This window comes from Drosophila guanche, unplaced genomic scaffold, assembly GCF_900245975.1.
Source record: "Drosophila guanche unplaced genomic scaffold, DGUA_6, whole genome shotgun sequence".
Taxonomy (NCBI): Eukaryota; Metazoa; Arthropoda; class Insecta; order Diptera; family Drosophilidae; genus Drosophila; species Drosophila guanche.
In genome coordinates, this window is record NW_022995746.1 from 6,791,014 (window position 1) to 6,818,201 (window position 27,188).

General features: G+C 40.8%; 2 protein-coding genes and 1 long non-coding RNA gene across 3 annotated transcripts in view; 2 read left to right on the forward strand and 1 right to left on the reverse strand.

Annotated features, from left to right (window-relative positions):
- The first annotated feature begins 5,519 nt into the window (after window positions 1–5,519).
- On the forward strand, window positions 5,520–6,586 carry LOC117581731 (Golgi-associated plant pathogenesis-related protein 1). The gene is made up of 4 exons (XM_034269111.1): window positions 5,520–5,649; window positions 5,978–6,085; window positions 6,143–6,369; window positions 6,435–6,586. Exons 1-4 carry the CDS (start codon window positions 5,635–5,637, stop codon window positions 6,514–6,516), a joined length of 432 nt encoding a protein of 143 aa, XP_034125002.1. The 5' UTR covers window positions 5,520–5,634; the 3' UTR covers window positions 6,517–6,586.
- Window positions 6,587–6,687: 101 nt separating this feature from the next.
- The window catches only part of LOC117581729 (MKRN2 opposite strand protein), a 62,484-nt gene continuing 41,983 nt past the window's right edge, over window positions 6,688–27,188 (reverse strand). The window contains exons 3-5 of the mRNA XM_034269109.1: window positions 8,111–8,695; window positions 7,442–7,628; window positions 6,688–7,314 (exon numbers count right to left, since the gene is read on the reverse strand). Coding sequence (XP_034125000.1) covers window positions 6,919–7,314; window positions 7,442–7,628; window positions 8,111–8,442 — 915 coding nt within the window. The 5' untranslated portion in view covers window positions 8,443–8,695 and the 3' untranslated portion in view covers window positions 6,688–6,918. The remainder of the gene's footprint in view (window positions 7,315–7,441; window positions 7,629–8,110; window positions 8,696–27,188) is intronic.
- Window positions 9,775–26,992, forward strand: LOC117581732. Its single transcript, XR_004573674.1, has 2 exons — window positions 9,775–10,408; window positions 26,937–26,992. It is a non-coding gene; the product is annotated as an uncharacterized LOC117581732 (long non-coding RNA).

Below are 27,188 nucleotides of genomic sequence, written 5' to 3' on the forward strand. Positions count from 1 at the left end.
TTTGCACTCTCCAAGTGCCAGCAATTGCAGTTACTCAGCTTTTTAGAGTGTCAGCTTTTCACGCCTCGTTGAGTTCTCGCTGCAAAGATTCCTTGGAATTTTCAGTTGCAAAGCGATTTTCAGTGTCCGGTCGAGCGCGAATAAGTCAAACGAAGTGACCTTTCGACTGAACTTGAATAAATCGCATAATGGCACAATGGCCAAGAACCCAATAAACCCTTTTTGCACCATTGTGCACTCTCAGCAGTCCGTGGAAAAAAATGGCCAGCCACCAAATTCTACATTTCAACCACAAAAGTATGCAAAAAACATGTGGTACAGGCTCGTGGTGCTTGTGCTTTGTGGAAAATCAAATTATCAGCAAATTTATTTAATGCATAACGTCAGAAACATGGGGGAAAAATATACACAATTAGCAAGAAACCCAATTTTTTGACACACAAAAGTTGACCAGAAAAGCCATGGAAAATTAAACGAAATCAATGGAATTTCCGATGGTATTTTCGGTTGATATTTCTGTGAAAACTTTTGTGTGTCACCACGATAACCGAAAATTGACGCGGACAATGACAAAAACCGCAGATGCTTTCAGCATTTAGCGGACGGACATTTGTTGACCAACAATAAATATGTGTCAATCGATGGCAATTATCAGGCTAAGGGCAAAGCTCTACTGAACGGGCAAATACACTAAAAAGGGTAAAAACAAACACCTCAAATCACCAATCACCGAGCAACTTTAAAATTTAAAAAATACCAGCACCACGACTTTTCGGCTTACTCTTCGGACCAACAACCAAGCAACAAGCAAACTTTGCAGCCCATTTAATTTAGAATAAAAGCCAAGTTTAGAAGTTTCCAAAGAGAGTGAGAGAAAGTAGTGAGAGCCCTCATAGTTTGGGCCACATTTTGTTTACTTTTGGCCAGAGTTGATGAACTGTAAATGAACTTTGTGTTTGAATTCGATTTAGTTTTATTGCAACATGCTGCTCGAGCAGCACTTCATCTAGACATTAAACCCATCAGGAGCTGCAGCAGCAACAGCCACTAAGAAACACTTCCATTGGTCATATGTACATATATATTTCTCTACATGTTTGAGTAGCTGCTTGAGATGTATCTGGTGAACAATCGAAAGTTGTGCAGCAGTTTGGGCGGGTTTGTAGCTCCGGGTATCTGGCTTTGTGGCTGGAACATGATACAGCCAAAGTACACATAATATCGATGTGAATGCAATATTGGTTTGCCCAAAGAACATTTTAGTTTGAGGGTTTTGCTGGGTGAAAGGAAAACCACATACATAGATGGGCTTTGCAGGCACATCAAACGTTGATACATTCTTAATGCGTTGCCATTTCGAGTGATTGTTAAAGAAAATGCAATGCAGTGGAGGGTTTTGATAGCCAGTGATAACAATTCACTGTGGGAAGTGGAAAAATCCAAAGCCAAAACAGCTGTGACTATTAAATTTATCCACTTAATATGCATGACAGTGCAGCAGATTTTCACACTGTAACGAAATTGAGAAATGAAGACAGATGAGATGACAATTAAACCCTCGAAACGAGTATGAATTGTTTCGCCCAACACAACTACCATATTCCATCTGCATGTATGTATATGAATGCATACCATTAAAAATATATCCATGTAGATTTACGAATATAATTAAACTTATCAGTGGAAAGCACAAACGGCCAAGAGAGGAGCGAGCGCATCAACTGCACTTTTTATTTACATTTCCATTAAGTCAACACCGAAAAAGCACACCAAGCGGCAGCAAAGAAAAAGGAGCAGAAGAAAAGTACCTCTTCAGCAGACAACCAACCAAGAGAAAAAAAGAAAGAAAAAGGTGCAAAATTTACTGAAACAAAGTCAACACGAATTTGCAATTTGGTATAAAATTTCCACTGCGACCGCTGCACAAATTGCTAATTCGCTAAAAACTTCACAGTTGACACAAGAAATTTGTGTGAATATATTTTTTATGCGCCTCCTCGGCAAGAGGATCTGGACAGGACACTCCAAAAGCCAGATAGAACAAAGAGGGAGAGGAACATAAATAGAGGAAAAGATAGCGACCCAGCAGTAAGCGATTCAAGTGTTGGCTGTGCTAGGAGAGGGCATGTGGCATTTCTTATTGAGTTTGTAAATGCATCAAAATATTCTTTGTATATATTTTTATAAGCAAGATTAAAGCGAGCTTCAGTCAGGAATCGGAGCGGTTTTTGTATATAATCATAACTGACTGAATCACATTTCCAGGAAGTGTCAGAAAAATGCTTTATTGATTACAAATTGTTTGTTGTGCATAGAGTGAAAATACTCCTAAAGTATGCGGTGAAAGTAACCTCGGTAAGAAATTAATGACTGATTAATAAAACAGATTGCATTTTGTACTGATAAATGAGCATTAAAGTGCGGCAGCCTCTGGGTTTCTTATAGCCAAAGTTCACAGAATTTAATGGTATATGACATAGTAGATGAAATACCCAAAAAACTCCAGAGACAGGTACGAGGTGTGGTGGCCTGATGGATTCCTGATATGTGTGTGTTTGGGTGTTAAAATTTCTAGTGATAACGAATTCAAAGCAAATGACTGAATGGATTTTGTACCAGCACATAAGTACAATGCAGTGCCAGTCCATCGAAGGGGATACAAATGTCAAAGTAGTCTGCCAACTATGAAGATAAAACTGAACTGTTATCAGACGGTTAGAGGAGTGCTAAAAGCAGAGTATTAAATGTGTTAGCTGATGAGATACGACAACTTAAGTTAACTTAAGGAAAGTACACATCTTTATAGACTGAAAGTAGTAGCGTAGAAAGATAATTTTGTGAGATAATTTCTGCTTACATGCAAATATATGTAGGTTAAGATATTCCCCCCACAAAATTATCCAATTGTGTTCTGCGTACTCGCATTCACTATTTACTTTTGTGAACGAAATCAGCTGTTATCAGAGCAGAGCTTTGCGTTGTTCAACTTATCAGAATCAATTAAGCGTGAATAAAGGCGTGGACAGTGTGTCAATATTTGCCCCAGGCACTTGGAGACAAGTTTTGTATCCAGTTTTCTTGTTTGTATATTTTATAAGCCAAATGACTAATACCCCAAGATGTTGGACCTAAGTTGTCACAGGGGAATCCCCTGTAGAGGCAGCTGCTGCATAGATCATCCTGGAAAATGCATCCATCTTTTGGCCCCTGATGCATTGCCTGTTATTAATACATTCGATTGATAAATATCCCACTACTAAATTAAAAGTGTCACCAGAACAATCTCCAATTCCCATGCCATCCTTTTTGGCATTCTTTGTTCGACGTCGGCGGCGACGACGACAACAAAGCATTTGACATTAGTTGAGATTTTCAATGCTTTCCACACAGCAGACCTTCCGCCTTCCGCCCTCCCTCCTACCACTGCGTTGAAAACGTGTCAAATCGTAGCGGGAGGGAAGAGGGAAGAACGAACGAGAACCTCAGCAGATTGGTTCCGTGCCAGGCAGCCATAGAAAGGCTGCATCTACATCATTACCATGACGCCGGGGGTCTAAACAGTGCTTGGGACTTGGTCAACTTTTTCTTTTTTTGGGTACAAAGTTCGCCCGCCATTTGGCCAAATGCTAAAGCGAACTGCAGAAAGAATGCAGGCAAACTGCAGAGAAAAATAAATTGTATAGAGAATCGTTCTTTTTAATGCCGCTCAAGGTCTGTTTGTTGGGTGTTTTCTTTCGATTTGATTTTCCCTTACCCACTGGCCTGTTTTTTCTCTTGTGTTACGCATTTATGCTAAAAGTCTATTTATATACTTTAATTAGATAACAACGGAACACAGGAGAACGGCTGAGTCTATGGCTAATGTCTCATGGCGCCAGGTTTGAAATCAATTTCAGCAAAACTTTCCTTTGACTCATGCCAAATTTTGAAATACCCACACAAATAGTAGATACATTATTGCCATCCCAGCACGCCAGTCACACCCACTTCAATGTCGTAAAGTTATAGACCTTGGCACTGTTCTACTTTAAAGCGCAATCGTGACTCAAAGCAAAGATTGTTATTACCATTTATCTACACAAAATCCACCATTGAAGCTCAACCTTTTCATACGTGGATCGATCAATTGTGTAATGAAAAATTACAACTTGTTTACGATTTGTTGAGGAAGAAACTTAAATCAGGCAATTAGGAGTAGCGAGAGTGTTTCATATATCCCATTCCAGCAATTTTGTACCACGAACTTTCCCCATCTTTACCTATCCCACTGGCACATACTTCTACCCGCTTTCCACCATCAATTCTGTCCAATAGAACCTGCCGCAACTGTTGATTTCTATACTGACACCAATGCCATGACCTCAAAAACACAACAAGAACAAGAACATTTATTCATATTATTCGAATATAGGCAGGACTGATAAAGGTAGGCAGATGGGTGTGTAGAAGCTAAGACTCATAAGCAAAACTTTGGCTCCAAGTCTGGGGAAAACTTATTTACTTCGAAATTACGTGTCGCTGATGTTCGCTGAGGCTGAGACTGAGGCTGAGACTGAGACTGAGGCGACATTATACAATTTATATGCACGTATTGCGTTCTATCCAAGATGAAATGTCGCCATCGTCGTCGACGGTCTCGTTGTCGCTCTCGGTCCAAGGCTCTCGGTGGCAGGAAGACTGTTGGCTGTACGGCGGGATGGTTGCTCATCAGCATCATCAACGAGAATGTAATTACATTTTCCCGATTCATGACAGTTTTGCATAACCAAAAGCCCGTTCCTGTTCCTGTTCCTGTTCCCATTCCCCAACCTATCCTTTCCCCTATTCCCCTGTGTTATTCTTGTCTCAGCGTCTGGGTTATTGCGTTCATAAATGAGGCAGGCGCGAGTTTCAGCCACAGGATGCAAAACCGTGGCCACAAACACCTTTGGCCCCGACTTGTCTTGTGTGTATAAATCACCAGGAATCCATTCTCTGCAGCCGAACAAAATTGATTTTTTGTTCTCGTCAAGGTGGCAAGTTCAGCTAACGAGATTTTTCTATTAAATTAGCTGGGAGTTTTGAATAATTGGGAAAGGTACAGTTGGTCTTTCGATTATAAGATACCCTTTAATGGGGGAGGCAATGCAGGCAATCCTCCTAACCACTTTAAATAAATGTAATTTATTTAATTTGCAGGCAATACATTTAATCCACAAAATTTTTTTAATTTTGTCGACTACAAGGTACCTTTGCGGGTTTCTAAAAAAATGCTCATAAAACTGTTTCCCTATCGAAATGATAATTCAGATAAGTTCTATAAAGAACATCCGGTGCCCCCCTCACTTCGTCGCGTATCATACAATATATCTTGGAATATACCAATGTGGAGCAGATCAGATGACTAACCATGGAGCACAGTTCGTAATACTCATAGCTTTGTGTGGTGCGGGGGTCTGTAGGAAAGTCAACTGATAAGAAAATCCGCACAGGCCACATAAAAGCCACCTCTGAGCCGCTGCCAGAGGCAGTATCAGCATAACATGACAACTGTCGACACAAAACAAAACAACTGTGCGAACATTTTAATTTAATTTAAATACAAAAACATTTTAACGAGGGAAATTCAATCAAGTGTAAACGAGTTAAGCGAAAATGAGTGTGGAACAAGTAAGAGGGAAATGCAATGGAAAATCTTTAGAGAACAAGATGCTTCGTGAATGTATACAAAAAAATGTGCCAACGTGAATTGGAAATTCAATTATTAACAATAAAAGATGCTTAAAATTTAAACCAGAATATGTCCACAGATCTTCAAGAACTTATAAAAAGAAGAATTCTTCAAATATAAATTTAAAGCTCATTTAAGAGAGATCTTAAGCTGTCTTATCAAATAATCTTTGCGGTTAAATTTTAGTGAAATATTTTTAGAAGCATCTCTGAATGATATTAAGAAAGTTTTATGGGTAACTTATCATTGTAAATCTCAACGTTCCAGTTTGCCCAGGAATGCCTCAATGCCCACAATAAATATCGCGCACTGCACCATGCCCCACCGCTAGGGTTGAGTCCCAAACTGAATGCATTGGCCACCAATTGGGCCCAGGTGGGTTTCATATAAACATCATAGTAGTCTTCATATCCATCCATCCTTTCGTTATAGCATTTGCTGGCCAACAATCGCATGGAGCATCGTCAGAATAGCGGATATGGCGAGAACATTTATATGGCCATGGGTGGGAATATGTCTGCAAGCGATGCTGTGGACTCCTGGTACCAGGAGATCAATCAATACAATTGGCACAGTCCTGCCTTCAGTATTAGCACGGGACACTTTACCCAAGTCGTGTGGAAGAACTCCACAGAGTTGGGTGTGGGATTTGCCAAAAGGTTGGTTGGCTTTTTATTGAATATTTTTAGCTAAATATATAAATATTTGATTATCTTTTTCGTAGAGGAAACGTCATTTACGTTGTGTGCAACTACAATCCGCCTGGAAACTACAACAATATGTTCCGCGAAAATGTCTTGCCCTGAGGTCGCTAAAAGCAAATGGAAATTTAAGGCATTCCAAAGATATTTATGAAGCATTACTTTAAAACATTCCATTTAAACCAAAGCAAAACAAAACACAGAATTTATATTGGGAACAAATGTACATATTATTATTATTAAATAAAATAAAAAAACATATTTTTAAACATATAAATAATCATCTTTAGGTATGGGTATGGGGTGTGTGAGGTTCCCACTTCAACTGCCAGTCTGACCAAAATCTATAATTTCTCAGACACTTGATCTCATGTGACTTCGAGCGTAAGTTAAGTTAGTTCTTACATTTAAACACCCATCTTCTATAGTAATTACTTCCATAATATCCGCATGATTTACGTGAACCCATGCCACTCTCAACGGCCTTTTGGGAGTCCGTTGCATCGATCACTCTTCAATGGTGCAAAGCTTTGGACGAGGCCGTGAACCGATGATGCCAATACTGTTGCTGGAGAAGCCATTTGGTGAAACTTTGCCGGTGCTTCTCGCACCATCGCAGACCTTCGCTGATGGTGAGGAGGACTTGAGCTTAGTCCTAAGCTTCGGCTGCTGTCGATGCACATGGACTCCGTTGCGTCGCAGCCTGCGATAGAGTGAGATGTACTTGCCCGCCGTCGTCGTGCGGGGCACAATGTACTTCTCACAGAAGGCAGTTTTGCTGTGGGCCGCTTCGCTCAACTGGCCATGGCCCAGGGCCTGGAGGAAGGCCAGGACAAAGGCATAGCAGTTGTGGCTGGTCTCCTCGTAGCTGGCCATGGACCACCGCATGGATTGTGCGCAAATCTATTAATGCAAAATGGTAGGGATACAAATGGGCACCCAGTGGGTAGCGTGGGTCCGAGTGAGCTTAGGGATTTGCATGAATATCAAAGAAGGGAGACAACACTTTACTCCATTCCACTCCACTCACCTGCTGCAGCATCTCGTCCCAGTAGTCGTGCCAGGGCTCGGGCAGATCCCCCACCAGGAGGCTCTGCCACCATTCGCGCGGATTATCGTCCCGCCGATGCCGCCGCAGTCCGTCCCGATCGAACTCCACGATGTCGCCTCCGGATGTGGTCACTGCGATATGCAAATCGGTCGCATTGCTGTAATCGCTGCGGAAACACACAACGCATCGCATCAAAAATATATATGCATTTCCAGGGACGAAAAAAATGGCAGAAATTTGCACAGAGATTTTTGTTTGCCCAAACAATGGCATTGGATTTTAGGGAGCTTGAATTGGTCTCGCCTTTAAGGCGGAAAGTTAAAGATCTGTCGGGATATGGACAAGGCGAGGAGAACTATGTCCCCTCTACCAAACTGAAGCATTGGCAGCACTTCTCTTACAAGTTAAGGAAAAACTATGGAAATGGTTGCTCTTTATCTTGGTTTTATATTGTTTGAATGGTCAACAAATTGGCTGCACAGTTTTGACTAATTTTAGACACAGAAATGTCTTGTTTAAACGGCTTTCCCAAAACGGCAATCAAACTTACTTTAAGCTCAATTGTAATTTGTTCGTGGAATTAAATGTCATAAGCGGGTACAAATATTCTAGTGGACACCATTCAGCCACCCAGCCTGCGGTACTCACTTGAGAAAATCGCCAGTGGAGGGACGCAGGACAATGGCGCAAGGGTGCTGTGTGGCCCGCACAAAGGGATACGGCAGACGGAAGGGCAGGAGCCGGGCGGCAGTGGCTGGCGACTGAGGTCCAGCTGTAGCAGCCTTGTCCACTGTGGATGGGGCATCCTCGTCCTCATTCACATCTGCATCCGCATCTGCATCCAGTGGCGCATTGCAATGGGGACAAGTGTGGGGCAAAGTGAAGCAGAAAACTTTTGCGTTGCAATGATGAAAACAGAGGATGCCCGGATCTGAGGTAATTGTGGTTGTACTTGTCGTTGCCGACATATCTGTGTACATATATCTCTGTGTGTGTGTGTGTGGATGTTCCTCTTGATCCTCCTCCTGGCTGCTCCACCTTGTTCCAACTCCTCCTTTGTGTTCTGGTGCGTCCTGTTCTTTGGGTTCTGGTTCCTCTTGATGTTGGGGTCCTGCTACTGTACCCGTATTATAATTGATACACTTTGTCTATTGTGCCCCTGCCCCTCCCCACCCCTCCGGCTGCGTCCTGTCTCCTTTTTGGTGCTTGTGGTTTCCAGCCTGGCCCCTGGGCCTGAAATAAAATGAAAAATTCTTGTAAATAAGCTGAAACCAGGCAAAGTTGCAACCGTAAAGCGGTTTGCCCGGAACATTCAGTCGGCCAGGCAGTTTCTGTGGTCACACAACACATAGATGAAAGACAGGGGAGAGACGAAGAGGGAGCGGCATAGAGCAGGGTGTTTTAGACAGACTTTGACCAAAAAGTTTCCTGGTAAATATGACATTTGTCATCATTATTGCCAGGTCTTGTTTTGGGGTTCTTCGAAAGGTTTCTTTGGGGTTGAAATAAAGGGCTGAAACAAGGTATAGAAATAAAATGGAAAAAAGAAGAAAAATATCAAGTCGGGTAAGGAAATCAATGTACAAAATTAGGTTCTAAAAAATATTTAAATTTAAATTTTGTTGTGAAAAGAAAGGAATGTTCAATTTACAACGTTATAATTATTTATACCTTCGTGGTATACTTTTGGGTTAAGATCTCTCTCTCTCTCTCTCTCTCTGTCTCTCTTTTTATGCTTTCACAAAAACTAACACAAATATTTAAGAATCACAAGTACTGTCTGCTTCAATTCATATTTGCATAAATGACATTATTTCAACACATAAAAAACAGCGAAATTGATTCCGCAAAAGAAATCCATTCAATAAAAAGAAACTCTTCCATTCCGCTGTTATACAAATAACCATTTTTTCAATCAATTAAAACCACTTTATAGCGAAGTGGCAGCAACCCCTTGGGGCAATCATATTCTGGCCATATAGCGGGGCGGGGCGGGGTAAAGCCGGTGCCGAAAAGAAAGCAAACCAAAAACGTAAACAAACCGGCAAAATGCGTATCCACCTTCACCACCGCCTGTCGCCAAGCGGTAACTCACCACGAAATCTGAATAAAGTCCCTCAAATTGCCCAAAACACAGCCTCAGAGAGCGGCAGAGAAAATTCCCAGCTCGTTGCATGGCGGCCCAAAGAGAGCGGTGGAAATGCATAGTACACTAGAAAATGTCCCCGTCTCGTCTTTTGGATCTCGTGGCGGCACGAGACTTTGGCTGCACGGTGGCACGAGCCACGTCCACGACAACCACTTGGAGTCGCGAGGCGAAACCAGTTGACGGCGAGCCGTGCAAGCAGACGGTCGTGTTGTAGTCGCAAATTGCTAAAAGGAAAGTGTCCCCCCCCCCCCCCAAGAAAAACAACAAGAAAAACAAACCAAACCAAAGCCCAAACAAAAGGCCCATCAATATCATCATAGTTACGGGTTGTTCCTAGTGTGGAGTGCATACCAAGAGAAAACTGCTATCAAAGGATACAAGTGCGAAGGATACGCCGCAGCATTATCCTGACGAGACATAGAGACCCATCCCCAAAAAACAGTGAGACATTGTCCTTTTTTTTGTTTACAACTCGCGGAGAGGACTTTGCATTTTTGTGGGTCTAGGACTCGGTGGAGGGTGTCCGTGCCCGTGTATTTCGTGGTCTCCGTGTTAGTTTTTGTGGTCTAACCCTCCCTCGTGCACCAGCCCCTAGTCCAGTCCTGTCCTTAGCCGCCGTGCTTTGTGTTTGTGTTGTGCTGCTGCAAAGTGGACGATGCCATGGCAACACATTGCTAATCGATGACGTGACCAAAAATAAAGAAATCCAACCAGAAAACCAACAAAATAACTGTCAGCAAACAAGACCCTTCACATTTTGGGATAACACTAGGATAATGTCCATCAACTGATTTCGGGTATGTGGAGCAAACAAAAACTAAACAGCGAAAAATTACCCCAAGCTAAGTGATCCTTGTAGCGGTTGAGGAAATTTAGTTTTTAATGGCCAACAAAAAAGGGAAAACACTATAAGGGTTGTAAATAAATGTAAATGTTATGACCCATCAGACTATGATAAAATATCTTATTAACAAAAGATTGCCAACAGATTTGAATCCTGCATTAAATATGCTTCATACAAATGCTATTTTGATATATATTTTGGGAATAAATATATTTAAATACATAACAGGCTCTACCTCTAGGCATAATAGTTCTCCCTGCTGTTTTTGGCATCCTTCATCTCCGACCATTGCATTTTTGCTTTAAGTTCTTTTATCAATATCCGTGGGCAGCTATTTATGAGTCTTCAAGTTTCCCTCAAACTTCTACACACCACAGTATCTGTTTATCTTTGAAATACATCAAGGATAATGACCATTAACTAGTTTTCCATGAGCATGTGGATCAATCAACACATTTACAGAACACACAAAGCAACAAAAAACTCAAAAGAAAAATGCCCGCCCAACTGATAAGTGTTGCGGTTAACGAAATTCATTTTTGATAGCCCGAAAATGGTGAAACATTTAAGCTTCTTAACTGCTTTCCACCCAAAAGTAAAAGCAAAGCAAGTTCTGTGGTTCCCTTTTGTGGTCTGAGCGCAGTCTCAAGTCTCGACTGGCAGACGTTTCAAGATCGACAGAGATAAGAGTTGGAGATGCGGCGGTGCCAAAGGCAAGAGTTGACATTCCACAAACAAGCCTGAAGGGAACTTTGAACCCAACTTGAATGGGGAAAATCGTCAAAGGGAAGGCACACTTCCCACTTTAAGCAGTAGTTTTTCTTTGGGTCTGTCTTTCTGTTTGTGAAGTCTCCACTCTTAGCCCAATTAGTGGGCCTGACTTGTATGCAAAATTAAAATATTTACTTGGCCAAGTTGTCAAAAACTGAGAGAACTATTCATAGGCGATATTTTGTCACAGATTAAGTGGATGGTTTGCTTTCGAAAAGGGTTGCTAAGGGTGCACATGGAGTGAGGAGGGTATTTGGCTCAAACAAAAAGTGGAACATTTTGATGGATTCTGAAGGAATTTTAGACTAGCTACAAAATATTTAATGTTTTCGTTTTATTTATGGAAATTGCTAAAGCAATATTTTGCGTGTTTATTTTTTGCTTGGAGTTTCAGAAGTTGTTTCCTTGTGAGATTAACTAAAGTTTTTCTGCAACATTTTGGCTTTAATAAAGTTAGGAAATTTTTGAATCCACTCTGAAAGGAAAACTAAAATAAAAGCAAACAAATTTTGCAGCTTAAATATCCAATAAAGTGCAAAACAACTAAATTCCTTATGTTTTTTTAATACCAACAACTTTTAATAGACTGTGGAATGCTTTCTTTCTTGGTTAATATAGATAAAAATATAATTATGATAACATAAATAAAAGCCTTAAAATGTGCCTAAACTGATGCTAAATATAGGCAATCAGAGAGAGTTTTAGTTTTATAATCAAATGCCATTTACATGCAAATTTAATTGCTTTCAAAACACACAGAATATTTTGGGTGACTTACGATAATGAAAATACGATGGCCAGCAGTGAAAACCAATGCAAATATTTGGCCAGAGTTAAACGTGAGTAGTGAGAGAGAGATTTTCTTAACAAAATTACAATTGCTTTACTTGGAGTAAAAAATGGATTTTACTTTGGGCCTTGAATACGAAAGCCAAAGGCATATCCCAAGTGGAAATGCTAAAAATAAATTGCGTGAATTTGCCTTAAGAAAAAGAAAACGTGGCAGGCAGCAAGGCAGGAAAACAAATGCAATAAAGGATATGACAACAGGCCCTGAGAGAGAGAGAGAGAGAGAGAGAGAGTGCGCCGAAAAGAAAGTGGGAGAAACGGCAACAATTTCAGCAGCGGGCTTTCGTGAAATCCAAACAAACTTTATCTCTATGTTGTTTGCCAACTTGAATTAAACACGCCCCCATGTACACACACACCCCCGCACACATATGGCCAAGAAAGTATGTTACGGGGAGAAGAGGAGGAGGCAGGGCACGGAAGTCCCAAAGAGTTGTGAGAAATGAAATTACAACTTGCATCCTTCTTTTTGGCTTTCTCCTCTTTTTGTTGGCCCCGGACAGGCACTTGGCCAGGGACCTTCAAAAGGAATTGTTTGGCCAAAGCAAACACAGAATGGGACGAAAAAATGTCTGTGAAATCAAGTTAAGTTTACGCATTTTTTGTGCACTTGGAACAGGACCAAAGGCAGAAGCAGCCAGAGTGAACGTAGCGTGGCATGGTGCAGCTCCGAAAAAAATATAGTATAAAATATGTACATGGCAGGAGGAGGCGCATCAACAATGCACAAGCCAAAGACAGACCTGTACAAGGCAGACGACAAACAACAAATGAAAACAGGTGAAAAGAACTCATCAATTGGACACAACGACAACGAAACACTCTTGAATGGCAGCGGAAAACAAACAAAATCTGAAAATGCTTTGAGTAAAATTGAGATTTTTTTAGAGTTTATTTTCACTGGAATATTTTCTATTCATTTAGCGGCCTTTTTGAGAATATTCTTTACATTAGCTTAATCCAAATCTAAGTCTCAAAGTAACTCTTCTCAGTTAGAGTATTTCGAGAACAACTACAAATACCAAAGAATAAAAAGGGGTACAAAGAAAGCTGCCAAAAGCTGCCAGAATCTGCCAGTAAGTAAATTTAACGGCACCAACTGACAGTAAAAATTGCTCAAAATTTTATTGTTCCTCTCTCTCTCTCTCTCTCTCTCAGGGCCTGTTGTCATATCCTTTATTGCATTTGTTTTCCTGCCTTGCTGCCTGCCACGTTTTCTTTTTCTTAAGGCAAATTCACGCAATTTATTTTTAGCATTTCCACTTGGGATATGCCTTTGGCTTTGGTTGTCCCTTTTCTTCCATCTTTCTCTCTTTTTTTGTCTGTTTGTCCTGCAGCTGGTGACGCAGGTTATCAATTACATTGGCAACAACAAGTGCTCTGTGAATTAATAACAAAACGGTTGGCTGGGGACGGGGACGGGGCACCGCAGCCGAGTTGACAACTTTGAAAGCGACTCGGCGTTGTGGCCAAAAGGAAAACTCAAAATTCCCTGCAATGCGTAAATAAATTCAGAAGTCATGAAAACACACACGCAATGCAGAGAGCGCAGGTGTCGAAAGGTATGGGATCGTGTGATTGATTCTATATTTAGAGAACCCAAGACAGATATTGATTGATTAATGATAATTTGAGTATGGGGAATATATGAAGTATACTCATAAATATTAAATGAAAATGGGTCGAAATACTACAATAAAACGAAGGTACCATGTGCCTTCCTCTATTTTACTACCACTATTGCTACCTACTTTACTTATTATTTATTTATTTTAGCTTGAGAATACTTATACTACTACATCTTATTAGCTCTCTATCACGTTCCTTTGTTTCTCTCAGTGTCACTTCAACAAACACTTGTCAAAAAGATACCCCGTTCTCCTCGCCACGTTTTGTCTGCTGTGGCTCCCCCATTTTTCGGTGCCACAAAGTGTGCTACACTTGTGCCGCACGCTGTCGCTGTTGCCACTCGCTCACCTCCATTTCCACCTCCAGTCTATACCTGGCAGCCAGCTTTTCCAGCTGGTTTTACCCACTTTACCCTATCCCCCGTAACAGCTTCATAAAGCCAAGTGTTTGCGCTTTGAAGTTTCCGCTTCCGCAGTGAACAACGAAATGTTGTTGGGTGTTGCCTTCAGTTCAGTTGTTGTTGTTGTTGTTGCGGCACAGCATAAAACATACTTATTTTGAAGTTGGTGGCACATCCGTAAACCCCACATACAGCAGACCCATCCACATCTACATCCTCCAGTCAACACACACTCGGGGGAAAAAGGATGCCAATGCTGAGCATTTTGGAGAGTTCGTTTTCTTTTCCTGGCTGGCATTGTGGTTCTGTTCATCTTTTTCACGTACTACTGTTGTTGTGGTTGTTGTGCAAGTTGTTGTTGTTTGTTGTCACATCTGTTGTCTGAATTAGTTGAAAATTTAAATTCGAAAGTTGCCCCGATTACAGAATGTGTACGAGGAGTATGTGGCTCTCCGCCTCCTTTCCTGAAGATCTAATTAAGTTTGTGGATTGTTTGCACAGCTCAAGGGTATGCCACGTGGGCTTGAGAGTAATTTACGTGGAAATGGTCCTCTTTCCTTGCCGCTTTTGTGGGCACAACTTTTGTGTTGATTATTTGAATGACAAGAGCAGTGAAGATTGTTTTAAGCATTACGTTTGAGGTTTGGTTATGGAGTGTGCATTTCTAGGTCATATAACACATTCAAGAACTCTCCGAAAAGTTGTTAATATCCAGCAATCTGAAGTGACCTCTACATGAAATATATTTGTTGTAAAGATTTGTTCACGTTGTGGTCATAAATAACGACAGATTCGGGCAATTTTATTACACACACATTTTATGAGCAAATACGAAAAATAACAAATACTCGCACAAGAGTGTGAATGTGGGCATGGAGTGTTGTTCTTTGCGTTAAGGGAAACTCGATATGAATGAAAGTGAAAATGAAAGTAAAGGAAAGCCAACGCAGAGCAAACACTTTCACTTTGTGCCCATTTAAGGTCGTGTCTGGCATTTTCCTGTGTGATGTGTGCTGTGTGCTGTGCGGTACGTGCAATAAATAAGCGACTTATTTATGCCCCTCACACACACACACCTACACACACGCACACATATTTAGCAAGTGTATTTGGGTTAGTAATACCATTTACGATGCAAAACAAACATAAAGCAAAAATGTAAAGAAAAAAGAATGAGCCGCAACAATGAGCTCTCTTTACGTTTATGTTTATGCCGGCAAATCCGTCTTCAATGTAAGCCCGGGTCTGGCATATCTTTAAAATAATGAAAGCCGAAGCTAAAGATACCCTAGCAGATCTGCAAATAAACAAATTTATAATGAGAATATATTAATGCTTGCTTTTGAACAATAATTTCCATGGCGGCTACAGGATGTATTGCCCTAATTTTATTGAGTTTTATGACTTCCTCCCATGGGAAAACTGTTCAAATTTGTAGCCAGTTTAATGTACAAACAGCAAGATAGATTCTTAATATATTTTCTCAAAGTCTTCCATGTACACAAAGCAAACACCTTCCAACAATCACGCTACCCTCTTCGCAACTATAAAACGGAAAACAACGGAACAAAACACAACATAGAAAATCTCAGCAAAGTGAGGGACGCAACCAACGACCGAGAGAACGAAGCGGGTTCGGGGATGGTTCGTCTATTTAACTAACTGTGCATAATTCATAATTTAATTAAGAACGAACTCGGCGAAATGAAAAAAGTTACACGAGGGACATTCCGCTCTCTCTCTATCTCTGTCTCTCCCTTCCTCTAAAACTCTCACCTGTGTATATTTGTGTGTAAGTCAATGGCTGAGAAGCCCTGCCACAGCTGTTGCAAGTGTGTGTAAGCCCTGGGGTTACCCTTGTGTGGGTGTGGCTGGGTTTGGCTTGGGGTTGTCTTGACATCTTCGCCAGCTCATTGCGGCGGCAGGGTATTTTTTTGTTGCTGCTGCAAATGGTCATAAGTCAAGGAAATCTGCGGAACCCAAATGATAAGATTTTCCGGTTTGCTTTTTATGGCGGAGGGTAATGCATAGACAAAAGCACTGACAGCGGTTACAAGTGGTGAGGAGCGACGTGTGCGACGCTTTGCTAAGCCTCAAGATGCATTTCCCACACACACTCATCAGGGCACAGGGAATATGGGAGTGAGGGGATTTGATGAAGGAAAAGCAGCTGCTTTGGCAGGTTTATGGGGGAACATTCATTTTTTTATATGCTGTCATTCCTCATATGCAGAGCATTTTTATATCTGAACAGGGACTTCAAATAGTCTTTCTGTAACTATTTGCTGCTCGGCGCTTTTTTCTCTTGGAGTACGCTCTCCAATGGCCCCACTGTATTTATTTAAACCTCTCTTTTCAATAGCCAGCAACATACAAATATGCATTTACAAAGGAAATACCACCTCAAAGTGTTTCAATGAATTATTACACATTCCAATGGCTCCACAGATGAAGCAACAATCAAAGGCAAAGGCAAAGGCAAAGGCGGCTCCACAAGAAAGGAAAACAGCCCATGACATGGCATTCAAACCGCAAACGGTTGTCCAGAACAATGTTCAACTCTACCGCCTCGCCCCACAGTGTTGGAGCATGCCCCAACCTTACTTGATGACTGTCGCCTGCCACTTTCCCTCCTACCTAACAAGCCGCACAAAAGACGTCCCCGGACTTGGCCAGCTCTTCATTTGGTCAACTGCTGACAGCAAACCACCGACAAGAGCAACAACAGCACCGCTGCCACCGCTGTTGCCACCACCAGCAGCAGGAGAAACAACAACACAAACACTGTTCGGTGGTTGTGCCCCCTCGTTTTCCCTTTTGCCATTTCCCGTTTGCACATTTCCCTTTCACAGGCCACTCCATGGTTAATTAACTCTTGCCGCGGATCGCAAACTCGCTGCTACATGCTGCCAGCGAGAATTCCTTTGAGCGAATTTCATTTTTAAGCAGCATCCAGCATTCATCCCTTGACTGCAACAAAGTTAAATGCTATCCAAACGGGTTTTTCATCAAATGTTCTACTAATTTAATTGCCCCGACGTGATATTGACGCTTAAATAAAAAGGGCAGAAAAGACTCAAAGGGCAAAAACGACTGAAAAGGGCGGAAAGCAAATCTTTAAGCGGATGAGAAACTAATTGGAAATCATTTGGGTGCGACAGCACGGATTGAATATCAATCGAAAGTCTTTGAACTGTGAAGCAGAAATATAAATTAGTCAAACTTATGTTGGTAATTGGGGACTTAAAGGATTTAACTTGCTGACTTTTCTCTTTGTGCCGTGAAAGGGAAATTTACATTGACTTTTATGATAATGTATCCAGTATTTGATCAAAGAAAATGTAGACCTACTTTTCTCTCTTTTAAAATTCCTTTCTTAAGCCGCACTTTTGATCGACACATAATTTGAATTTGCCTTTGTTGTACGTTAATTTCCAGACACTCTTTAATGTTATGAAATATTCCTTTGGACATTTGTTTTATAAAGGCAAATTCTCGAAATAATGTACAAAAATATATTTTCTGCACCTTTCACGTTCTTTTTTATTGCGTTAATTCCCCAAAAACTGTCTACAACTTTTCTTTCCCATTTAATTTTTCCCAACATCACCCAAAATCTTCTTAAAACATTCCCAGAAAATAAAACAAAAATTCGTTTTCTTTTTCGGGATATTTTCCTTGTTTTGTGCCAGAAGCAAACATTGCATTTCACTTGCAAAAGTTTCCCACGAAAAACGAACCTATTTTCACTGCATTTAAATTAACTCAATTTTCTACTCATTTGCAAGCATAAACACAGTGTCTCTTTCCCCCTATTTCACTCTTTTTTGGATGCGATTTCGCATGCAATTACAGTCACCCACATAAATATGGCGCCCGGGCATTTACTTAAGTTTGCACAATTTTAATTACACTTGCAAGCGGAAACAACACACGCACATGGCACAAATGGCAACAAAGTACTGACAGCAATGAGCCACGCCCACTGCACGTATTTGAGGGCGTCAAAGTAGAGGCATGGTAGCTAAAAAACAAAAACAAGGCGGAAAAGGCAATCAAAGCATGAAAGAAAGTGTGGATGCAGAGGCAGTAGCTTTTGGATGCCCTTTTTGAGATTTTTTTGTTTATAAGAACAATAATTTTGTCGTCTCAAGATACGATTTTCCCAAAAATTAAACGACGATGGTTCGTGGTCTGATAGTTTAAAATTATTGACACAGAATGCACAGTCTTATTCACTGGATATTTTCTTAATTTCAACTCAAGTATATGCTCAACATCATAGTACCCTCTGCCCCTAATACTGCCTCTTTGACACTCTCTGAGAGGGTATAATAAACACAGCGGCAACTGCAGCAACAATAATTTCGAAGAGAGAGAGAGAGATACAGTAAAAATCCACATTGCGGAAGCGTAAAATTTTCATTCAAAGCGATAAAAACTTTTATTACCACTACCGAAAAATGTGGGAAATGTTTTTGGCCGCCTGAAAGCATGCAACATTTTTACATAGTGCCACAATTACACTCGCACACACACACACAGACACTCACGCACAAAAATAAAGAGAGAACGAAGCAGCCAGCAGAAAGTGGAGTCGAGTTATCTCCGTCCACAATTTGGCTTTGGTTTCCCGGCCGCCCTTGTATAATCGATGTATCCATGCCGATGCCCTCTGCCTAGCGCGCCCACTTGCCCCATGCCACCCGAAGCAGTCAGTAGTGGCTGCCCCATCCCCCGCTTCTTTGTGTTGTTTATGCCACATTTGTGTGTTTGGCTCCATTTATTGCATTTGCGATGTTGCGGTGTGATTTTCTGTTGCGGCGTGGCAACAAGGACAGCATGGAGAAACTTTCTGGTGGAGATATGAGCTACCACCACCTCAAAGTAGACTACTTTCTGTTAGCTGGAAAAGTAGTCCAGGAGGATTAGTAAGCCCAGAGGCAGTGGCCACATTTTTAGCTTAGAGAACATTATTCTCAATATTGATTTTTGATGGGCAAAAGCAAACAGCATTCAAGAAAATATAAATCAGAAAAGTCATGCCACAAAAAGTGTCTATAAATTCCGTTTTAATTCAAGTTGTTAGAGAAAACCCAATTTAAAATTTTGAGTAAATAAAATTGCTTACCCTGAGAGATGCATAAGCTAAATAAAAAAGATTTTTTAATAGATAAATACGGAATATTTTAACAAGTTTTGCGAGAGAATTTCCTAAGAAAAATTGTAAAATAAACTGAATTTTTTTGATAGAATATCAAAAAGAATATTAAGGAAAAAAGTCAAAAAAGCAAGAAAAAAAAGCCATTTGAATGCCAAACAACTTTATTTAATAATAAATCTAGGTTGAAGCCATTTGATTGAATTAATGCACGAGAATTTCTTTCCTTTGTGCGCAATTATCATACATTTGAGCTTTGGTTTAAGCATTCATTTGAGCCCCAAAATGCCACGCAATCAACATCAATAACTGGAACAGCCACAAATCTCTTTGGCACCATCAAAAGGTAATTCCTTAAGCACACAACAATAATCACGGCAAATTGAATAGTTAATTGATCAAACCCATAAGTTTGTTGGATATCGAAGCCATTAAGCCAATCAAAGCAACGGTGCACCAAGTCACCCGAGGACATTTAATCTCCAAGTCAAAACACTTGGACAAACACATAGACATGCACCCTCAAAAAGCAGTAAACTCTCCGCTTTAGATAAATGTTTCAATAACCAATTTACGTTCTATTTACGTTTATTGAATCGGTTGCCATATGGCACACATGAAGCTACGAATATCCCGCAGCAATGCAACGCGATGTGTATAAATTGCAAGACAAATACGGTTAAATAAATCTGCAGGCAGCACAGATTGCTTTAATAAATATTCGGAACGATGCCACACGCCATACCAAACCATGCCATATCGTCGTACGCCCAACATAAATGTGTTTACACAGACCGAACCCCTCCCAAACGAGCGGTGCAGAGAGTAGCGAAAGGCAAAGAGCAGGAAAAAGGGAAGGCCCAAGGAGAATCAGCGACAATTTTCGAAACATTTTTAAAACACATTTAGAAAACAAAGAATAAGAGCCAAACAATGTTAATAGGGGAAAGGCAAGCGGCTGGGTCAGCAAAAGGAGGCAGAGGAGCCGGAACAAAGTCTGCAGACCTCAATGAGGAGCTAAAAGAAAGCGTCAAATGAGAGATGTTTCGACTAAAGGATACCTGGCAAAGAGATCCAGCAACAGAGATGTTTGATAAAAGGAGGATATTTCCAGAGTTTAAAATATTTAAAATTATAAATACTTTAGAATTTTCAACATATTACAAATACACATATTCTGTCCGTTGCACAAATGTCTATCAATCCAACAGACCCTTCCTCAACTTATACACATAACGTGGTATTAAAGAAATTGGCGTATGCGCAATCTTCGGCTTGTATCGTCCTGTGTGTATGTCTGTGTTTCGTTTTGCTGTTGAGCGTGTTCCCTTAGTTCCTATACTTCCTATGTGTTCTCCGTGTGTGTGCTGCTGTGGATAGCGCGTGCTGACACTTAATCTTCCAGCTGACGCAGATGCAGCTCAGGATATGGCAGTCATATATCTAACCAGCTTTGAACTTCCTAGGCAACGGATGTCGCCTGTTATCCTTCTTCCACGGTGCTCTCAACCAGGAAAAGAAAAGCAAAGAGTGGCACAAGTGCCCGGCAGTGGCAAAGGGGTTCTAGCTTTTCGAGGCCAAAAAACTAAATGCAAAACGGGAATATTGAATGGGAAATGGGATTGCTAAAAGGAAGATTGAATTAAGGATATGGAGTGCAGATAACTAAGCGAAATGCGCTGCAACAATGGCAGCTAAATGCTGAAATTGAAAAGGTGGATCTTCTTTTGACTGTCTCCCACTGAGACCTTTCACTGTACTCATATTTATGAAGAATTTCTTCAAGTAATAATTCTAAGTGCAATATTTGTTTACCAGATTATGCCATTTGTTAGAGATATTATACTAGCTGATCCATCCATATCTGTATATCCCAATCATAACCAAGATTGCGTTTGAGTTATGAAATACATTTTCGAACATCATCAGCAGCTACTGTGACAGAGAAATGCTCACGAATATGCTTCAAAGTCAGAAATTGATTTAAGTCAATTAATTATAACGACCCATAAAAGCAGCAGCAAACAAGACGGACGGGGAGATTGGGTGGGGAGGGAAACAGCAGCAGCAGGGGCCACATGCTAACTGCTGCTGACCCCCAGCCACCAAACTCCTTACGTCCATCCATCCCTTGGACAGCGTCACGTTTGTGGCAGAAGTGGCAGCGGCAGCTAAAACGAGTAGCAGCAATAGCAGCAGCAGTTTGCCAGCTGATTTTGTGTAGTCCACTGTTTGTACCCTTTGAAGAGGGTATCTAAGAGTTTGATCAGATGTTTTGTAGTGCTGAAAGGGATTCAACTTGTATAACTTAAAGTGTAAGTAGCTGAAAGGTGAGCCAAAGAGAGATAACTGAAAGAAGGATAGTATCTAAAGTATCATATAAAGTAAGATTTTATTAATAGAGAACCAAAACACTTCTATTTGGTTATATTTCTACTTTCCTCTGACTCGCTCTCAAAGATTTCCTTTAGAATTTCCCAAGTAGCCAGTATTTCATAGTCGAAATCATAAGCAAAGCATACCCACTTCTTATAGTCTAAGTTTTTGATGGAATGGGGGGCTGTGATGTGTCTGCTAGTTGGGGGTGCTGGAAGAAGCACGAGTTGTGCTGGGCAGGGGTAAGGCCATGTAATCGTATTAAGCAAACGGAACTGGTGCCATGGACTGGCACGTGTTTGACCAGTGGAATGGGTACCGTACGGTACGACAGTGCATTGGGGGTACTCGTACTTAAAGGTAATTGTATTTGTGCACTGCAAACATGGCGTGTTTTATTAACAGACAGAAGGGGAGAGTGAGTCAGAGAGAGCGAGTACCAAAGAGAGTGCTAACGAAAGAGAGAGAGTGGCTGAGAGAAAGTGGAATGTGTTTACTCATATGTCTTGCCAAAGACAAGTTAATTATTTTAACATGTGGGCGTGTGTATGGCGACTACCTCTGTCGTTGAGTGCGTGTGTGCCAGTGCCAGTTGTTTATTTTTGGCCATCGATTTTCACGCGCTCCAAACTACAGCACAGAAACACACACACTCAGACACATGCGGAGACACAATTTGCATAAGAAAGATCCTTAGAGACTTCCTTGGCATAATCCCAGCTTCATTAATTTGGGAGGATTTTTCCAAGAGATGTGTTCCAAGTTGCGTAATATTTTGAGATTTCAATTTGAAGTAAAATTTAGAGGTTTCCATATAAGAGTTTTACTTTCAATAAATTCAACTTAACCAAACGAAACCACACCAAGTTTTTTGGGGGTTTTTATTTAAGAGATTAAAGATTACATTGTTATAATAACCTATAAATTGATATCTATTAATTTAACTAATGCATTTGCTAAATAAGAGTAATGCGAGTAATATTTTAGCCAAATTTTCTAATTCCTTCCCTTTCAAACAGAATTTAAGTCAAACTGCAAGCCGAAACAGCAGCACCCTAAGACAATGGCACTTGCCTGTTGTTGGCTTTTGAGTTTTTCCAAATATTTGCACAATATTTGTCAGAATTAATTAACAATCTAAGGGAGCGAGCGTCAAAGAGAGCGAGAGAATAACTGGGTGAGGAAAAGGAAACAAGCTTTTTCCACATTCCACTCTAACTCTCTCCGCTCTCTCTCTCTCTCTCTCTCTCTCTTCTCTCTTACAGTTGTTGTTACAGTTTCAAGTAAACTTTTTTTTAAGACGAGAAGCACTTGTTTACTTGCCATCGCTTTGCATAAATTCGCTTAAAATACAACAAACCGACAAGAACAAATCTTGACAATTTAATTAAAATGTGTGCAAGGAAATTTCTCTGGCAAATAAACAGGAACATAAGTCTTGCAAATATAGAAATATTCTTTGGGAAAAACTCAAATATGTATCAAATATATCAAATTTGATTTCCTTTATAAATTTCCCCTCAATTACAAAGTACTTCCCTTAACAATAGATTGAAAAATCAGATAGACACCTGACTATCAATTACCAACAAAATTGATTCCTTTATTTAAAATTTTCGATTACCTTTTTGATCATTAACAGCACGGCAAATTACCACTTTTCGATGTCTGATGTAGACTAGACTACACTGTAATTCACACAACAATCCATCACAATCATTTATCTTTCAAACTTTTTGTACAGCTGCCGGAAAGTCCTTTCTACAGCGCCATCAGCAGTCATTCTTTCTCTCTCTCTGGCTGCCCATCATCATCGAGAAGAGAAAACCTGCTTATAATTACCCCACCAGATTACACATTGCCCAACAAGGCCCATTCATTAATGTCATCAAATTCGTGACGGCAACGGGGATGGGTCTGGGTACGGGAAAATGGTAATGAAGGAGCACAGACAGCAGCAGCGGCAACAACGTCTTTCATTTCTGTTTGAAAATCTGCAACATTATGTCGACACAGAGTAGGCAATGGCTCAACGTTAATGACAAATCCCCAGGCACCTCAAGTCCCACCTTGTCTACCGAAGAACACCGATTTGGTCGGTCCTTCTACAAAGTTGCAATTTCTGCAAATGCCATAAAAACCAAACAGAAACAGAAACAGCAGCAGGAACAGCAGCCGGAACAATAAAAACAGAAACATCTGAAGCCGGTATGTCCTCGGGTTCTCTTCGGTTTGATTTGCTCCTGGCTTGGATTGTTTGGGATTCTGTGCTGTTGCTGTGCAGGTTGACATGGCTTTTGAGCATGAAAACGTTTCGCTTTTATGCGCTAGTTAAAATTTTTCTACCGAAAAATGTATGCTGCAGGTGCAAGCAATTTGATGACATTTGCCAGTTAACATTTTTCCCCAACGCCCATAAAAGTATTGCAGCAGATACAGTGTGGAAAATGTCTGAGCGAGTTAATCAAAGAAAATAAAAGAAAGTTGGAAAATATTATCCAACATTTATCTACTTGAAAGATCGAATTGTGCAACACCAATAGTTGCAGTACCCTCGTGCAATTTTTGCTGCTGGTAATGCATACAATTCCCAATGGGTTCTTGCACGAAAGTGGACAACATTTTGTTTGTTCAGTGTTGAATGGCTTTCCCTGAACGACAGCGGTGGATGGTTGCTGGGATGCCTTCGAGGCGCCACTCAACACCATCATCATCAGCATCATCATCGTGGGTGGAGAACCAAACACTCAACAATGTCCTATCTCTCTCTCTGTAACTTGAACAACTTTCTGGCTTCTGCCGGCAATTCGAGATTGCCTCTTCATGCCTCCCCTGCTGTCCTGCTGACTGCTCCACTTGGCTCTTGGCCAGTTCTGAGAGAGGGAGCGAGTAGCCATTCCGTTCGTGCGCATTTCATGCTGTGTCCCCGTGTACCTGTGTTTACAGGCTAAATTCATTCATTCACCGAGGCCGCACACTGCTCCTGTCGTCAGTCGGCCATGTGATGATACCTCCAAACACGGGCCACACCCCCGCTCTACCTTTGCAGCAGCCCTGCAGCCATATCAGGTATGGGCTGTTGTGTGTTTTTGTTTCCTTTGTTTTTGGCCCCTTGACAATGCAGTTTTGCTGATGGGACAACGAGAGCCTCATCAGCATCATCAGGATCTATTGCCCAACATTGAGACTACACTACTGTGTGTCTGTGTCCTAGTTATTCCAACGATACCAGAGTTGCCGGTGGATGTGTTTTAGTTTTAGTGCAGAGTCAGTCAACGTTGCATCTTTCAATTTCACATGAACGACACTAATTTCCACTTGAAGATGGAAAATGGAAGCTGAAAGAAAGCCTCCTCCACCAAGATATAATCCCAAAACATTATGACTGACGTTGGCCATATCGTTTGCAGCCATTTCAGTCCTTTCCTAACAATATGGCCACACATTACAGACACTCCCAACAATCCTACTAGTGGACTGCAACTACAACTGCTGACCATTGCTCGGAGTTAAGTCGGATTTATGTTGATGATGCAGTCAAGTTATGGGGCGTTGTCTGGGTCTGCTTCTGATCCCTCTTCTTTTTTTGCAGTTTTGCAGTTGGCATGGCACATGTCCGGTGCTTTGGTCCTTCGTTCCTTAATTGACGTGCAGAGTCCGTAGCTGGTTTCAATTTTGAACTTGTCACGGGAGCTGTCTGTGCATTTTCTGCGGCTACCATAAAAAATATATAAATTTATTTGCTAGTCACAAAACCCAAAAAAGACATAAAAGACATTCAAAAAAGAGAAAGCGAGAGAAAAAGAGGAGCTGTATTAAAAGTACCAGCCAAAAAAAAAAGAAGAGAGTTCCAAAAATGTTTGTTAACTTTTCTGCAGCTTACTGCACATGTGACTGGGATTTCTCTACTCTCGTCCATCGTTTTAATAGCCCAACAGCCAAGTACCCAAAAACCCCAAACGCCGCTGAAACCCACCTCGAACCATCCAACACATGTTCGCCTGGGTATGTGTGATTTGTGTACAAGTTCTGGGGTTTATTTTGACACATGTGTGATGTACATCTGGCTGCCCAACCAACAAAATGAAATGAAATGGAAAGCCCAGCCACATGGCGGCATTATGGATTAGTTGTGCAGATTCACATTTCACAGGGGAGCGGGAGAGGGACAAAACGATTTTGAACTGTCTGAAAAAGTGGGAAAAAGCTTTAGGGAATTTCAAGGGTATTGTTTATTCAAGACATGTCAAAGCTATAACTCTTTTTTTGGAGAGATTATTGTAGCTACATTTTGGAACAGCACTTTTGTGGGTTATTTGAAATTGAAATAGAAACGTTTGGGGCTGGAATTTTTGTAACTTTACTAAATACAAAATAGTTCTTAGCGCTCCGTTTCATATATCATGAAGAAATATATCATAGAAATGTGAATATGAATAGCTATTTTATATTTAAAGATACACTTACTATAATTCGATTAGTTTATCAATAAGAAATCACAGTAGAATCATTGCAAAAACAAGTTGCTGAGCTTTTTCAGTAGCGTAGTTTTTCAAGAAGATTAAAAAGACGATAACTGTTCATGTTACGGTTCAGGCGGCCTCATTGCCCGTGCCCTAATGCAAACGAGAGAGCGACAGATCGAGAGAGTAATAACAATGGGGGAGGAAAGGAGCGAGATGAAGACGCGAGATAACGGCTGCATAGGCCGATGCCCGTGCGGGAGTATGTATATATGTATGTATGTGCATGTGTAGATATGTACATATTTATATGAGAATGGGGGATAACAGTGGGCAGCGCAAATGAAGAACAAAGATTTGGATTTACTCTACGGCTGCGCCACTGACTAGATGACTAGATGGCTACATAAAGATTGAAATTTCTATAAATATTTATTAATTTATTTCTCTGAGTAAATTGAGTAAATTTGAGTAAATGAGTAAGTCAACCATAGTGGAATCGTCTGAATTTTAGTTCTCTGGCTGAATAAATGTCTAAATTCTTACAATAAAGTTTCCACCTACTTATGTTGTGGAGGTTTACATTACTTTCATCAAATAAATAACTAAATGAATGCATGAAATAAAGCCAGAAAGCCATCTGCTAACCCTCTACATCTATGTTGCAACCATTTTGCAATCCCCCAAATCCTTGTGCAACAAATCCATTTAAACATTTAAGTGGCAAAGCTAAAATCTTAATCAGAATATATGAACAATATCTAACTAAATGTTTGAGCAAATAATTTCCTGAATATTCATAAAGTTCTTTCTTATGCTCCTTTTTTTGCAGTTTGTAAATTGGAATGGCTGTAAAAATGTGAACGAGCAGAAGAGCAGCAGCAACAAGAGAGGAAAAATAGATCAAATAAAACAAAGAGAAGATAAGAGAAAGGAGAGAGCAGACAGGAGGAGGAGGAGGGGTGGAAAAATCATAAACAAGAATGCTGAGGATGCGAAGGCGACGCAGAGTGCATACAAGGAGCGCCGCACTAGGATAACCAGGGAGAGAGGTGGATGTGGATGTTGTGGGATGCCCAACGAA